General features: G+C 35.2%; 1 protein-coding gene across 1 annotated transcript in view; it reads right to left on the bottom strand.

The window, feature by feature from the left end:
* Positions 1-459: 459 nt before the first annotated feature.
* The window catches only part of LOC144350129 (protein mono-ADP-ribosyltransferase PARP12-like), a 31,959-nt gene continuing 16,773 nt past the window's right edge, over positions 460-15,645 (bottom strand). The window contains exons 5-8 of the mRNA XM_085505282.1: positions 6,690-6,773; positions 6,429-6,472; positions 1,313-1,516; positions 460-877 (exon numbers count right to left, since the gene is read on the bottom strand). Of these exons, the coding sequence (XP_085361408.1) occupies positions 460-877; positions 1,313-1,516; positions 6,429-6,472; positions 6,690-6,773 (750 nt within the window). The remainder of the gene's footprint in view (positions 878-1,312; positions 1,517-6,428; positions 6,473-6,689; positions 6,774-15,645) is intronic.

The following is a 15,645-nucleotide window of genomic DNA, read 5'->3' as shown; positions in this document are numbered from 1 at the left end:
TCGTCTTGTCATGGCCATTAATGTACTTTTCCGGAATACATTAGAGTCAAAACTTTCTGGAAGAAGGATAGTCTTTATTACCCACCGCAATAAAAATAGGGAACTTCCAGAGGCAATCAAGTGGCAACGCAAGCGCACTGGATGTCACGTGATTAAACTGCGCTTTCAGTGAATAACGCTCTCAACATTGAAAATTACTTTAAAATGGCAAAGGCGTGGAGATGTAGACATCGAGTTACGAGCAACGAGTTACAAAAACATGGAGTTAAAAAAATGACCACACCCAAATTATAAATAGTTTTATTAACATTGAACAAAACTTCGAGTTACGGGCAAAATAAACTTGTTATTTTGTTCAACGTTTTATGTTTCTTGTAATCTGCTGTTTATTAACAGTTAATTAAAATTTGAGTTATTAAATATGCACATTGAACAAAACTGAAAATACATATTTTGATTTTACTTGTATGAAATAACGTACTGTGGGTAGGTTTGGTTGTTGTCAAATATGATATATATACTAGGATCTGATGTGGAATTTACACATGAATCATAAGAATCACCAAAGGGATTAATGGGATTTTTTGGTGGCGGTTTAACAAGAGCCGAATTTCCAGCAGTGTATGACCCCACCAACACCCGTGCCAGAAACATCGAACGGATACCATTAGTGTCAGGGCGTGTATAATAGTGAGCATATTTGGCATCCCTGGCGAAGTAACTGCCCTTGCCATAGACTGTCCCACTGCTTGTACCACTAAGACGCCAATCAAAGTTTTGCTGACATATAGCGTCAACAAATTCACGTCTGGTGCCATGGAACAAGTACCGTTCTACTTCCTGATCCATGTTTTTCTTCTCCATGCATTCTTTTTCTCTGCAAGGATACAATTCAATAAAATTACATAATGGTGTACCAACTCAGATGTGAATATGTCACATGAATTAGACCTGTCGGGCCAAATATGCGGCTCCTATAGGTAGGTATAGTGTATAGTGGTGGGTAGGTTGTAGGAACAGTGGCAAATACTTCATTTATTTATGGGTACCTCGAAAGCGTATCTGCAGGTGAGTTTTGGAGGCATGCAAAAACCATAACAATGATGTCTTTGTATTGATCTACGTGTAGGTTCTGCGGGCACGCAGATGGCGTTTTTATGAAGTCTGCATGCGCTAACAATTCTCTTGTTTTAATGCAATAAATGCAATTCGTTAACCTAGAAATAAAACTTGTTTTCAGTGCTGAATACTAAGGGGAGGGGGGAACAACAGGAACAACTTAAGCAAGAAGCATAATAAATACAATTCTTACATTTTGTAATGGCTAACTAGCTTTTTATTCTGAACACTGTAAATATTCATTATTTCGTTTGTTGGTGACATCGTTTCATAAAATATGGTCGTTACATCATTGTATTCTCTTGCAGTTTTACCAGTGGGGTGGATTTTCACCAATCTATAATCACCATAGTCATCTCCAGCGTGGTCTTCTCTTGCAGCAGGGTTATGAAGTTTACTAAGTAGTATAATAGATAACGGTGTATAGTATTAGATAATGTAACTTTTGATTGTTAACAATATGCCATATTCAAAATAACATAATTGAACTCTAGTGACCTTGCCCTTTGTTATATAATATAATTCCCTTTATCATAGTTTGTTTCAATATGAATATGCATTGTCATAATTAATTTTGAATACAAACAAGTTTTGGGGTTGAAACAACAGTAGGAAAGCAGTCTACGAAATCATACAAAAACTTTGGTCCCTAATTTGTTTAAATGTTTTAAGGAACATAATATTTGCGTTCACGCACAGCTGCTTAGCCCGTGCTAAGAAAACGTGCGTGAAAGCTTAGCACGGACTAAGGAATGCTAAGTACGGGTTAAATTTGATCTGGACGCGGTCTAGACCCTCAGCACGGGCTAAGGAAGTATGCGCGAACGCTTAGCCCATGGCTAAGTGCCCTCTGCGGCGACCTTTGGGTGTGAAAATTGTCCCATGTTCGTATCACGACTCTATTCCACCACTCATTACTCCGCCCTCACTTCCACACTGATCTGGTTGCTGAAGTAGAGCGTACAGCAGCTCCAATTGTAGACAAAATAAATTTGGTTCGCTGTCTACCACATGCATTAATATTCTGTTACACCCGTTGTATACTGTTTCTGTGCATCCAAAGTTGGGTCCGTCTTCTCTCGCGTTCCTGTGCAAGTCGCTTCAAAATTAGAACAAAACATGCCAGCATGCTTTGCGCGTGTCATCCATTTTTCGTTCGTAAATAGCCGCTTACCAAAGGTCACCGACTAATAGCACCCCTTAGCCCGTGATAATGACTGGCCCTCCCTGTCCGTGGACGCAATTGAGTCTAGCCGACTGTACTGTTGCCTCCCGAGAATCTACATCTTCAAACACTGCAATCTTTGTTTTTGAAGTGTCACAAAGCAAAGTCATAACAAATCAAAGAAAGCTTAGAAAGAACTCCCATGTGCTGAGAGTATTGGAGACACATTAAATATAATTCGAAATTACTTAGCTGAAAACTAATTATGCAAATCAGAAAATTAATATGACCAGATTTAAGTGTAAAACTAATGAGGTCTGCGCAATGTAACAGAAAATCTATGTCTCCAAGTTTAATTGAAATGTGATTAGAACCAAAAAATTATGAATTATTATGCTTATTAGGGAATTAATATGAACAGATTTTTACCCCAAACTAATTAGGTTTGTACATTGTCCTAGAGCATCTTTGTACTAAGTTTCATTGAAATGGAATAATTAGTATCGTGAAAACTCCAAAATTTTGACCCCTCTAAAAATTCGTTCGCATATTTATTTGCCGGGTTTCGGTGTTTTATTTACCTCCAAATTTTCGACTCCACTAAAAATTGCCGACTCATTCTTATTCAAAAATTGCGACCAGTTTTAGTTTTCCCCCAAACGAAAAAAAAAATGATGTGAGCGTTCAAACGGGACCTTCCTCGAAGGCATGAATCCGGGTTTCTGATTGACTGAGAGATTTTTATTTTATTGGTAACGAAAATATATTCTAAATAAACGAAGTTTCAAATAAAAACGAACACAAAAATCTCGGCATGCTGCGTTTCTGAATTGTTGATTATTACTGTACTCAGTAGTGATTATAATAATGTACACAAAATAAATTTGTTGAATGGTTATGAAATACAAATAAAAGTCAACTTAGTTTCATCGTAAGCGAATGATTCCGGTCTCGTACAAACGTTTGATGCTGTAGGATATCCGCCATGTTCTCTTAGGTCAAATAGGTCAAATTGCTAATTAACCAATCAAAAAGCTGGATGATGCCAACGTGTTCAAATTACCATAGCTTATTTAAATATGTTAATGTTATTGAACGCAATGCGGAAGAGATTGATGTTGTAGTACGATATTTTGGCTTGGATTTTGATGCGAAAACGGCATGATTTTTTTTAAATAAAAAAATTAGTTGTTTTAAAAAAATAAACTGGTCATCTGAAGAATAATTTAACATTGTTCACAGTGATAACAGCTCATTCTCGAAAGGAAGCTTACCTGCTCACGCTAGTCACGATAAAAATCATACACGTGTACTCTTGAATAGACAAACGTCAATGACTACGGTAAAACTTAGACTCTATTTTAGCCGGCAGGATTGATTGAAATGTCCGAAAAATGACGCCAAAATACACCTTAAAAGTCCCATTTTATTTTCTTAAATCCCATTTTATTTTTTAATCCAAGGGCGAATTTACGGCAGAATTTGGTCCCTCAAATAAGGGACACGTGAGCTTTGATTCTAACCGGATACATTGCACTGGGTCGGGGAGATAGTTTGCTAAACTTCCATGCATCTTTTGTCTAATGGGTACCTGTACTTCGAACATTCGCAAGTTTTTCTAGGTAGTGCGAGACAGCTTTGTCTTTTGACCTATTAGTTTTGTGATGACCTCTTCTCCGCGTCTTGATGTTTTGTTTTGCTTGTCATAATACTCACTGATTGATGACTTTGTTTAGATTTTGAGTTACAACTCTGCCACGACCTTTGCTTTTACAGTGAAACACGGGGAAGTTTACGTCAATTGACGGACATTGCATTTTTTAAAATCTAATGAAGCACACTGTCTATCATCCCCATTTTTTCATTTGCAGATTTCTATTCTGAAAAATTCGACCGTCCGAAAATGCACCTTAATTTTGACTCTAAAAACACGTCACATATCTAACACCAATTATTTAAAACCGATCGAAATTTTGGAGTTTTTACGGTACTTTAGATATTAGTGTGAAAGCTTAAAATTGGTTAATTATGCAAATTAGGTAATTAATATGTACAGATTTTAACCCACAATTATTCAGGTCTGTCTATTGTCCTACAGCATCCATGTACATTCATTGATATGTGATGTATAGTACCTGAGATATCAGTGTGAAAGTTGGTTAATTATGCAAATTAGGTGATTAATATGCACAAATATTTACCGGAAACTAATTGGGTCTGCATAATTCTAGATTCATTGAAATGTGATGATTAGTACTTTAGATATCAGTAGAAAAGCTGAAAATTAATTATGCAAATTAGGTAATTAATATGCACAATTATTTACCCTAAAACTAATCAGGTCTCTGCATAGTCCTAAAGGATCTATGTACCAAGTTTCATTGAAATGCGATGATTAGTACTTGAGATACCTGTGGAAAAGCTGAAAATTAACTAATTATGCAAATTAGGTGATTAATATGCACAACTATTTATCGAAAACAATCAATCTCTGCATAGTCCTTGAGTATGTAAGTACCAAGTTTCATTGAAATGTAATGCTAACTACTTATATCAAATGCTGAAAATTAATTATGCAAATTAGGTAATTAATATGTACTGATATTACCATAAAAACTATCAGGTCTGTGCAGTGTCGTATGACATCTATGTACCAAGTTTCATTGAAATGTGATGATTAGTACTTGAGATATCAGTGGAAAAACCGAAAATTGACTAATCATTATGCAAATTAGGTAATTAGTATCCACGGATTATTACCAAAAACTAATCAAAACCTAGCATTAGTTCAGAGCATCTATGTACCAAGTTTCATCAAAATCCAATGAGTGGTTGTTTAGATATCAGTGGAACAGTCATGGAACCACTAAAAAATAGCTAATTATCATGCAAATTAGGTAATTAATATGCACGGATTTTTACCAAAAATTAATCAAATCTGCGCATATGTTCAGAGCATCTATGTACCAAGTTTCATCAAAATCCAATGAGTGGTTCTTTAGATATCAGTGGAACAGTCATAGAACAGCTAAAAATTAGCTAATTATCATGCAAATTAGGTAATTAACGAGCATGGATTTTTACCAAAACCTAATCAAATCTGCGCATTGGCCCAGAGCATCTATGCACCAAGTTTCATCAAAAACCGATGTATGGTTCTTGAGATAGCAGTGGAACAGTCGGACACACATACACACATACACACACACACACACACACACACACATACACACTAACTGCAAAGACTCCCATTTTGTGCTTCGCACATGGGAGTCAAAAAATATTCAAACGAAACTAAAAATGAGCACCGATACAGCTGAACGGGATTTGTATCAGTCGTCAAATAAATAGAATGGAGGGATATGAAAACACAACAATCAAAAATCTCTTTCGTTCGATTACTTCCATTGAAAACCATGCAATAAAGCAACATGGCGACCACCTCCATAGACGACAAAAACATGCAAAATTTCGCCATAAAGTGACTATAAAAACACACAAAAATAGCAAGAATGGACAAAGGAATATTGTAAAGGTTTGCAGACATCAATGTTTGTGGCAATAAAATTGTTTCTAAACTGTTAGAGATCGAGACAAGGAGACTGTCAACAAAACACTGTTTTTCTCGAGTAAAGCATCTTCAAGATTGCAAAAGAACGCTCATCTGTAAAATTCAATATCACTCCTAGTCACAGTTCAGTTGAGATTTTAGTTTGATGTAAAAATAAAGCACAATTTCAAAAAGATCATGGTTTTCTCGAGCAACATCGAACGCAATAAATAATGGAGAAAAATAGCGTCCTCCGATGACAATTACGTCATAGTTTTAAGACCAGCTGAGGTTCTCAGAAGCTGCTCGTTCACACCTTTTAACAATAGCGCTTCCTAACCATCCTAGTTGAGTGACTGATGTAACTGAAGTGATAGTCTATATAAATAGTTTGACCAAATGTCGTTTTTGTTCTTTTGTTCAGTACTAGACCACATACCAAACACGGTACCGTTAAAGTCCAAAGATAAACCGCGGTTTATATTACAATATATTCACACAGTTTCTGTTTAACTGCATGCAAATGCCCCCCCCCTCCAAGTGTTGCACTCATACCATTTTTGTTGTGTGACAAAAGGAGTGTTAAATACTTACACTTGTTCTTTAGTTTCTCCGTATTCATCATGCTGTTCAACACCCTGTTAAACATACAGATAAATTACATAGCGCCTTCTATTAGTAACACCACCTAATTCGCTAAACCAATATTTTATTTTCCTCTAGCAATTCAACTTTTGTGGTCAGAAAAGATCACTATCATTGTGTTATCCAGCCAAGAAGATTATAAATTTGAGGACAGATGCTACAGTACTGGGCTGGTCTAATAGATGTATCTGGTACAGAAATTTAACTCACCTGATTTTTCCTCCCAGATTCTAATCTTCTGCTCGTGTTATATTCATTCATTGTTCCAGGTTTCAAGTCACTTGCCTGACCAATCTGAAATTTAAGACATATAAGGCATTACTTTCATATAGTTATGTATTTATTCTTGTTTCTTAGGTTTCCTTCTCATTTATTTGACAAGGTCCCTCCTTAATTTTTTTTTAGTCCAAGAGCCCAATCAGCAACTAAAATCTAGTATAATTTCATTTTGTTAAATTTTACCATACTTTCATATAACTTTCATAGACAATTATGTCAGTCTCTGCTATGATAATAAAATTATGTCAGATACGATGGGTCCATTGATCAACTTTATTACATCAAAGTTGATGATAATAGTCACTGAATTAAACCTAATTGTTATGATAAAACGCTCTCACACGTTTGTTGACAGTTTCGGTAGAACAGTCTGTTTTCATTTGGCAGAAACGGCAAATAACCTTTCCACTGAACAAACTGACCAATATTTTCAGTTTGGGACGTGGTTTGAGAAATATATACTTTTACAGGGTATACTTCTATTTTATAGATTGTGTGGTTCAAGTTACAAAGTGATCATGTGAATCGTCGATATTCAGGCTCCAAAGCACTGACTAGACTCGTTTGCCTGAATAGCGTTGTATAGTTACAAAAGATAAATTATGTAATCCTTTGCGCATACAAAGGTTGTTTATTGACTGGACATAAGCGAGAGATTATGGTTACTTCCTTAGTAACCGGGAACCGCACGACTGAGTTCATTGTGGCAACTACTGCAATTTTTAATGTCGGCAAACTGATCAGTTTGAATCGCTGCATGTTTTCTACACAATGTCCAAGTTGCCGACAATGATCATATCGGCCACCCCCCCATAGAAAAAAAATATATATAACATAAAATATGTGTTGTCGATGCAGGCTTGCTAGCTGGAGATGAGAGATAGAAACAGCTCTGTCCGCCAGAGCATGTGCTTCGCTATTCGACTGGTGTATTGTATTTATATCTCAGATTCTTCAGTGTTCTCCACAAATAAAATTTAAAGAGGGATGCTAATTTGCATATAATTAGCATACCAATCAAATTCATTTCATTCATTTTTTTAAATTTCTTTCAAGTATTTTCATAGGTTTTATAAATGCACTGTAATAGTTGAAAACCCAAGTAATAAGAAGAAAAATATTTTCACATAACAAAATAACTATTTAAAAGAAAAAGAAAAAATCGAATCCGATGACTGTAAATAAATTATTCATTATGATGATTGCATTATGGGTACTGAGGTACGTTTTGTTTTGGTGATTTATTCGACGATTCTTTTTACTTTTCGCCAATAAAAGGCAAGTAACAAGCAATTAGACCAATAAATTGTTGCTGGTTCTTCTGTTCTCAAGTATCTAAGCTAATTCAGGAATGATGAGGGAACTTGTTTTGACTCTCTCATTGCGTGATGAACGCAATGCTTGGGACAATCACTTCACACATCTAGCCATTGTTTTTTTGTTTATTTATTCAGCCAGTTTTTCCCCTGACATCCAATCCATTGTTCTAGATGTCACCTATGCCACTATCTGTCTCTTAGTTCTTTGTTTTATCGTCTGTCAATTAATCTTCCGGGACTCAAGAAACAGCTGTTCACCGAAAACAAAGGAGGGTGCAGAAGATAAATAGAGGGGCACTACAAATTGAAGAGGGGCACAAATAAATTAAAGAGGGGCACAAATAAATTAAAGAGGGGCACTGCGCGCCTCGTGGAGAACACTATTCTTACTGGATATTAAAATTTAATTGTGATAAATAATTTGTTGTTTGGGACAACGTGTGAAAAAGTATCTTGCCATACCCAAAGTCGGCATGTGATAAAAAAACTAACCCTGTCTCATATACAGGAAGTAAACATGCACTACAGTTCAGCTCTGGAAATTTGATGTCATAGTTGGGCAGAGACACTCCATATAAGGAGTGAGGTGATTGACAAGTTTCTAGAGTTGGGTCATCATTCGCCTGACAAGTTGGCATAGGGCGCCACCTACGCCAACTTGTCAGGCTAGGTCATCAATTGCCACGATCATTTTCTCAAGAAGCATCGATCGTATTCAAATAACAACATGCCTGGTCAAAGAAAACCACTTTCAGATGTTAACCATGCCAACCAGCAGCGATTGGAACATTCGGCTAGGTTGGAATTAATTTCTGCAATCATCGAAAAAGTTTGCTTTTTAAAATGTAGACATCGATCAGTCTAAGCGATCCATTTGCCTGCCGATAATTTCCTTTCTGATGCACTTCTTGGCCCTTCCAGTTCTTCAATGTCTGAGCTCCATGTAGTATCGTCTGAGTCTGAACTTTCGCTGCACTTGTACCACAATCAATGTTTTTTGTTTGTTTTTTGACAAGAAGTTTTGCTTCTTTGGACATTGGAGTGGTATTCTTCTTTTATGGTCTTCCTTCTCTTCATTTCTAATAATTCTGATAAAAATTTTAAGGAGCACTAATTTTTGAGTGTGTCACACACTGTGTACTTTTTTTTTTTTTTTTTATTTGTCAATATTACATAAAATTACAATCATAATCATCTATTTAAATAATACATATAGTATCTGTTAATATTATATATTATAATTACAAAAATATTCGCTTAAGTAATGTGGCTACATTGTAATTAACAGAGACTTTTTTTTTTTTTTATTAATTGAGAGAGGATTCCAGTTCAACTAGTCTTACCCATTTTAATTTAGCTTTATGCTTATTAATTTCGTGTTCAATGTTAATTCTAAACATAAGCTCTGATTTAAATAATGAAAAAGAATTAAAAAATTTGAATGTGCTTATAGACTTGCTCTGGCAAACATACCAAGATTTATAGATAGAGAACATTGCAATAACAATAATATGATTGACACATGTGTCTGTGTTTGATACACCAGCAACAAGATCATCAAATGTTAAAGAAACCGCATAGTTAGTATTGCTATTAATAAACTCTCCCACACATGCCCAATAATTGCATAGACGTGTACATTCCCAAAACATATACTATTGCGTTTCTGTGTAATTACAGATACGACATAGTTTGCAGTCTGTCTTCTGCCATTTAAAAAGTTTATCATTGTTTGGTAAAATACAATGCAGGAATTTGTACATAAAGGCTGATAATCTGCGCTCTTGGGTAATTTTGATTGTCCTTTAACCCATTCTTTGGCCCAACAAACATTTAGCTTGTATTTTTTTTCCCACATTTCGTTTACCCAAGGTACAATAAACTTTTTTTTAACTAGTGTCTTGTAATACTGTTTTACTGTTATTTTTTTAATTGTATTGTAATTTTCTAATACATGAGCAGTTTGTTGTTGCTGGTCATCAGTTGCTTGATATAACTGGGGTTCTTGTTTAATTAGCATTTTCCATTTAAGTGGAATAGCGTTATAAACAATAAAAACTTCCCTTAACCAGTCTACTTTGGTTGTCAAATTCGCGAAGATTTTCTCAATTTTAATATTTCCTGATTGGCTGATCACATCTTTTATATAGATCAAGCCAGCTTCCAGCCAGTGACGGAAGAAAAGTATTTTCCCATTACATACAATATTTTGATTGCACCAAATAATTTGATTAAGGGCAATTTGCGCGTCTGATACATTCGTAATAGTGCTTGCTTCACATTCATGCCAACACAAGATCACCTCTTTGTAGAAAGGAAGTATCGAGTTTAAGCAACCACAATCACCTGGTTTTGGGAAATTCATATTGAAGATTGTTTTAGCAATACCATCCTTATATAAATAATATAAAGGGATTAGTTTCCATGACGGTACATTCACATTAACAGGCTCGTCTGTTAAACGATTTACCCAGAATGCTTTTAGAGCTTTGCATTGTGAAAAAATGTCCAATGCATTCAAGCCCCCCTGGTTGTATTCACCAATAATAGTACCACGCTTAATGCGATCGATTTTGGAGCCCCAGATAAACTTAGCAAACATTCTATCAAGGTTAATAAGGAACTCGTTAGGAATTGTGCATACATTCATCACATATGTAAGTTTAGCAGCAGCCATGGTTTTAATAATCACCACCTTCCCATAGATAGTTAAATTTCTAGTAATCCAAAGATTAAGGACGTTTTCAATTGATTTTAATTTTCCTTCTAAATTAAGTTTGGTTGTATCTGATTCACTTGTGCTAAAATACACACCTAACGATTTAATTGGTTCAATCGGCCAATTAATATTACCAATTTTTTTTCGACATTTTTTCCACTTTCCGACCCAGAGACCTTCTGTTTTTCTCTTATTTAGTTTAGGACCCGCAACATTGCTAAAATTAACTACAATGTCAATGGCCTTAGTAATTTGCAACAAAAAGTGTTGTATCATCTGCAACTTGGCAAATGCGGATTTTCCTATTAAATAAAGTTTCAAGTTGTACGGTGATTCCCGAAAGCGCTGTTGACGCTCTAATTTTGCAAGCAAGAATTTCCACAACAAGTAAAAATAACAGAGCCGATAGAGGGCAGCCTTGTCTGATACCACGTGTTAGGTGTAGTTTGGCTGACAACCAACCATTATTGATAATACATGCTTTACAATCTGAATAAATTATTACCAAAATCAAATTTACGCATAACTTTCAATAAAAAATTCCATTCCACAGAATCAAACGCTTTGCAAAAGTCTAGAAATAAAATTGCCCCGGGAATGTTTTCTATATCAGTATAAGCGATTATATCGTATATTAATCTGACATTTTCGCCAATAAATCTATTTTTAATATATGCCGTTTGATCTGTATTAATGATACGTCCGAGAATTGGCTGTAAACGTCTAGCCATAACAGATGCAAGTATCTTATAGTCTGTATTTAGTAAACTAATTGGACGCCAATTATCTAGACTACTGTGCTCACCCATTTTATACAACAGCCTTAAAATTGCACTGCTTTGTGATTCGGATAATTTTCCGGTTTTTAGACCTTCATTAATTGAGTTAAATACTGTTTGCCCAATAACATCCCAAAATTGCGAATAAAATTCAGCTGGCAGCCCGTCACAGCCTGGAGTTTTATCCTTCCCCATAGCAAGTATGGCCATTTTACATTCCTCTAGGGAAAGTGGTTTATTCAATATGATTCTGTCATCATCAGTTAGTGCTGACTCTAGTTTAACTTCTGTCAAATAAGAATCAATCTTTTCATCACTTATATTGGTTGTTGAGTACAAGACAGAATAATACCGATGGGACTCGTGCAAGATTTCTTTTTGTTTAGTAACTTCAAAATTCCCTAACTTTAATTTAAGAATTGTGTGTTTAGTGCCATTACGTCGTTCAAGGTTGAGGAAATAACGAGTTGACCTCTCACCTTTGACATAGGAATCTACGCGTGAGCGAATTCTGGCACCATCTGCTATGTGCTGATAAATTATTTCAATGTCGTTCTTAACTTTCTCATATTCATTCAATATATCAGTATCAAGAGTGTTATTAAATTTTTTTTCTAGTGATTCTAATTGTTTTTCCAAACTTGATAATTTAGCTTTTAATTTAGCGGATTTTCCTTTAGAATATCCCACTGTAAATTCATGAAATTGTATTTTGCAATATTCAAGTGTTAGCTAATTTTGCAGATTAGCATTACTGCATTTCGCTATACAGTTTTGTAAGACATTGCGAGCCTTTTCCTTATAATCATTATCGCTCAATAAACTAATATTAAATCTCCAGACTCCAGGTCCCCTCTTCTCATGGTTATGTCGAATTGTAAGAATAACTGCTCTATGGTCTGTCATTATGGCAGGTCTGATCACACAGTGTTGAACTATATCACACGTATCTTTTAGAGTAAAGAAGTAATCTAGACGTGTCAGAATGAGGGGATTTTTTTGTTGATAGGTAAATTCTGTTGAGAGTGGGTTAATTTTTCTCCATATATCTATAATCTTAAGGGAACTACACATTGATCTTATTGCCGCTTTGGAATTCAAGACACTAGTAGTACGCCCTCCCCTTTTGTCAAGATAAATATTCATTATACAGTTGAAATCGCCCCCTATAACTAACTCATAAGTATCCTCCTGGCGTAACCAGTCAGTCAAATTTGCGAAGAAAGAATTCCTATCCTTACATACATTTGGGGCATATACAGATACAAAGGTATATTTTTTTTTTTACTTATTTCACAATTTAACAGTAAACGTCTGCCAACTGAGTCAGCTCTACATTTAATTACATTAACATCTATCTTGGTGGAAAGCAGAATAGCTACCCCACAACTGTGGGTCGTGCCAAAAGCATGAAAAGCCTTTCCACCCCATAAATCTCTAAATTTCAATTCAATTGCTTTGTTCGCATGCGTTTCCTGTAACAGGACGACGTCAGCTTTTTGTTTTTCCAACCAATTAAAGATAACATGCATTTTGTTAATAACTCTTAGTCCATTGACATTAAGAGTTATAACCTTTAAATTGTCGTTCATTTAATTACTTAAATTAGTAATGTGAGGAATTACCGCAGAAAGTTTATTCTTAAAGATAAAAAGAAAAACTAGCTGCCGGTATCACTTATCTGCTCATCCCAAGTATCCCGACGCTTACTGTCCGGTTGACTTGGTGGAGTTACCATTCTCTTCTTTGTCGTGTCGACGGGAGTTTGTTATCTAACAACCTGCAGTAGGGTGGTGATTGTATGTTGATCAACGTCCTCTAGAGAGCGACACCTACGCATTTCACTATGCTCTGCTGGTTGTGAGTTATGTTCCACGTTGTTTACCAGCATCGCATTTGTTTTTACCGTCATCCAGTAGTAGGTTTGGGCTGGTTGGTGTGATGTCTATGTTATTGCTAGTATCTGCAAGTGCTCTGTCGTGTATCGCTTGATTTGTTGATCGATTAAATAAATTTAATTCTTCCTTCTGACCACGATAAAATATGCTGGTGGTAAATTTTCCCATACGTACACCATATGTTGGAATGGGTCTCCCTACTGACTTGACATACACAAAGCGATTGCCTGTCATGCAATCCGTCAGTTTACCATTGACACGTAGACGCTCGTTGTCTATGCCGACTATTTCACATCCGTATTTTAAAAGACCACTCGCAATTAGTGAATTGTCAGCTGAGAATGGTAATCCTTTCACAGTAAGTCGGATGCCATTGTAACGCTTAACAAAGTGATTGTTTTCTCGTAATTGAACATGCTGACCTCTGATTGTAAAGCCACTACTTACAAGTTTTACTCTTTCCGCTAAATCTTTCTAGTATATTCTACAAATACCTCTTGCAAATTGGATGCATTGTAGGTTCGTAGCAGGTACTACTTTGGCTGCGGCTAGGTACACTTCTTCTTGTGTTATATAATCGTCCTTCCTACCGTCATGGATCTCGTTCAAGATCATGAAGATCGGCTTGACGTCATCACCATTAGCATTTGTCGCCATGATTGATGGTCAATGCTTACACGTGTAGAAAATACATGTCAGAAAATGTTCCAAAGGAGTTAGCGACGTTCACCAATAGGCATTACAGGTGATGCTTGGTTGATAACTTGTTCGGTTACACTGTGTACTAATACAGAATGATCTCATGTATGCGTTGTTTCCGTTGCTAAGTAGGACAACTTATGCAAATGAAATCAAAGTGAGCGGTCTGCTGTTATAAATGCATATCCTAACTTTTTTAAAAAAAATGCCTTTTTTGGGTGTACTGGTTACTATTTTGAGTGGGAAACACATCCATTGCATGAAGATAGACATGCTGTTATAAACACATATCCTAACTTTTTTTTTAAAAATGCCTTTTTTGGGTGTATTGGTTACTATTTTGAGTGAGAAACACATCCATTGCATGAAAATAGACATGCTGTTATAAACACATATCCTAACTTTTTTTTAAAAAATGCCTTTTTTGGGTGTATTGGTTACTATTTTGAGTGGGAAACACATCCATTGCATGCAGATAGACAAATGCCACTAAACAAGACAATAAACAAATCAAAGAAAACTTGGAAAGAACTCCTGTGTGCTGAGCGTATTGAAGTACTGTGGAATACATTATTTTCGCTGGAATTAATTTTCGCTGAAAAGGCTTTTTGGGTATTTTGTATGGAATTTATTTTCACTGATTTTTGATGAGTTTAATGTGAAATATAGGAAAAAAAGTATATTCGCTGGATTTTATTTTCACGGAATCATCCCTTCAGCAAAAATGGCAAAAATAAATTCCAAGTGAAAATAAAGAATTCTACAGTATTCAAAATTACTTGTACCCGAGATATTGATGGACAAACTGAAAACTAATTATGTAAATTAGGTAACAAATATGAACAGAACAGAACAAAAAAATTATGAATTATTATGCTAATTAGAGAATTAATATGAACAAATTTTAATCCCAAAATAATCAGGCCTGTCTATTGTTCCAGAGCATTTATGTACCCAATTTTATTCAAATGTGATGATCAGCAATTGAGATATCAGTGTTAATTAATTATGTTAATTAGGTGATTAATAAGCATAAATATTTACCAAAAACTAATTGGGTCTCTGCATAGTTGTAGATTCATTGAAATGCGATGATGAGTACACTTTAAAAGTTTCATTAAAATCCAATTCGTGGTTCTTTATATATCAGTGGAACATTCATGGAAACACAATTAACTAATTATGCAAATTAGGTAATTAATATCCACAATTATTTACCCTAAAACTGCATAGTCCTAGAAGATCTATGTAGCAAGTCTCATTGAAATATGATGAATAGTACTTGAGTTATCAGGCAAAAAGCTGAAAATTAACTAATTATGCTAATAAGGTAAATTAAATATACTGATATTACCCTAAAAACTATCAGGTTTGTGCAGTGTCCTATGTCATTTATGTACCAAGTTTTATTGAAATGTGATGATTACTGCTTGGAATATCAAAAGCTGAAAATTAATTAATTATGCAAATTAG

The sequence above is a fragment of the Saccoglossus kowalevskii genome, chromosome 11 (assembly GCF_978046115.1).
Source record: "Saccoglossus kowalevskii chromosome 11, keSacKowa6.1, whole genome shotgun sequence".
Classification (NCBI taxonomy): domain Eukaryota; kingdom Metazoa; phylum Hemichordata; class Enteropneusta; family Harrimaniidae; genus Saccoglossus; species Saccoglossus kowalevskii.
Note: the sequence above shows the minus strand (reverse complement) of the source record. Positions and strands in the feature narration are given on the sequence as shown.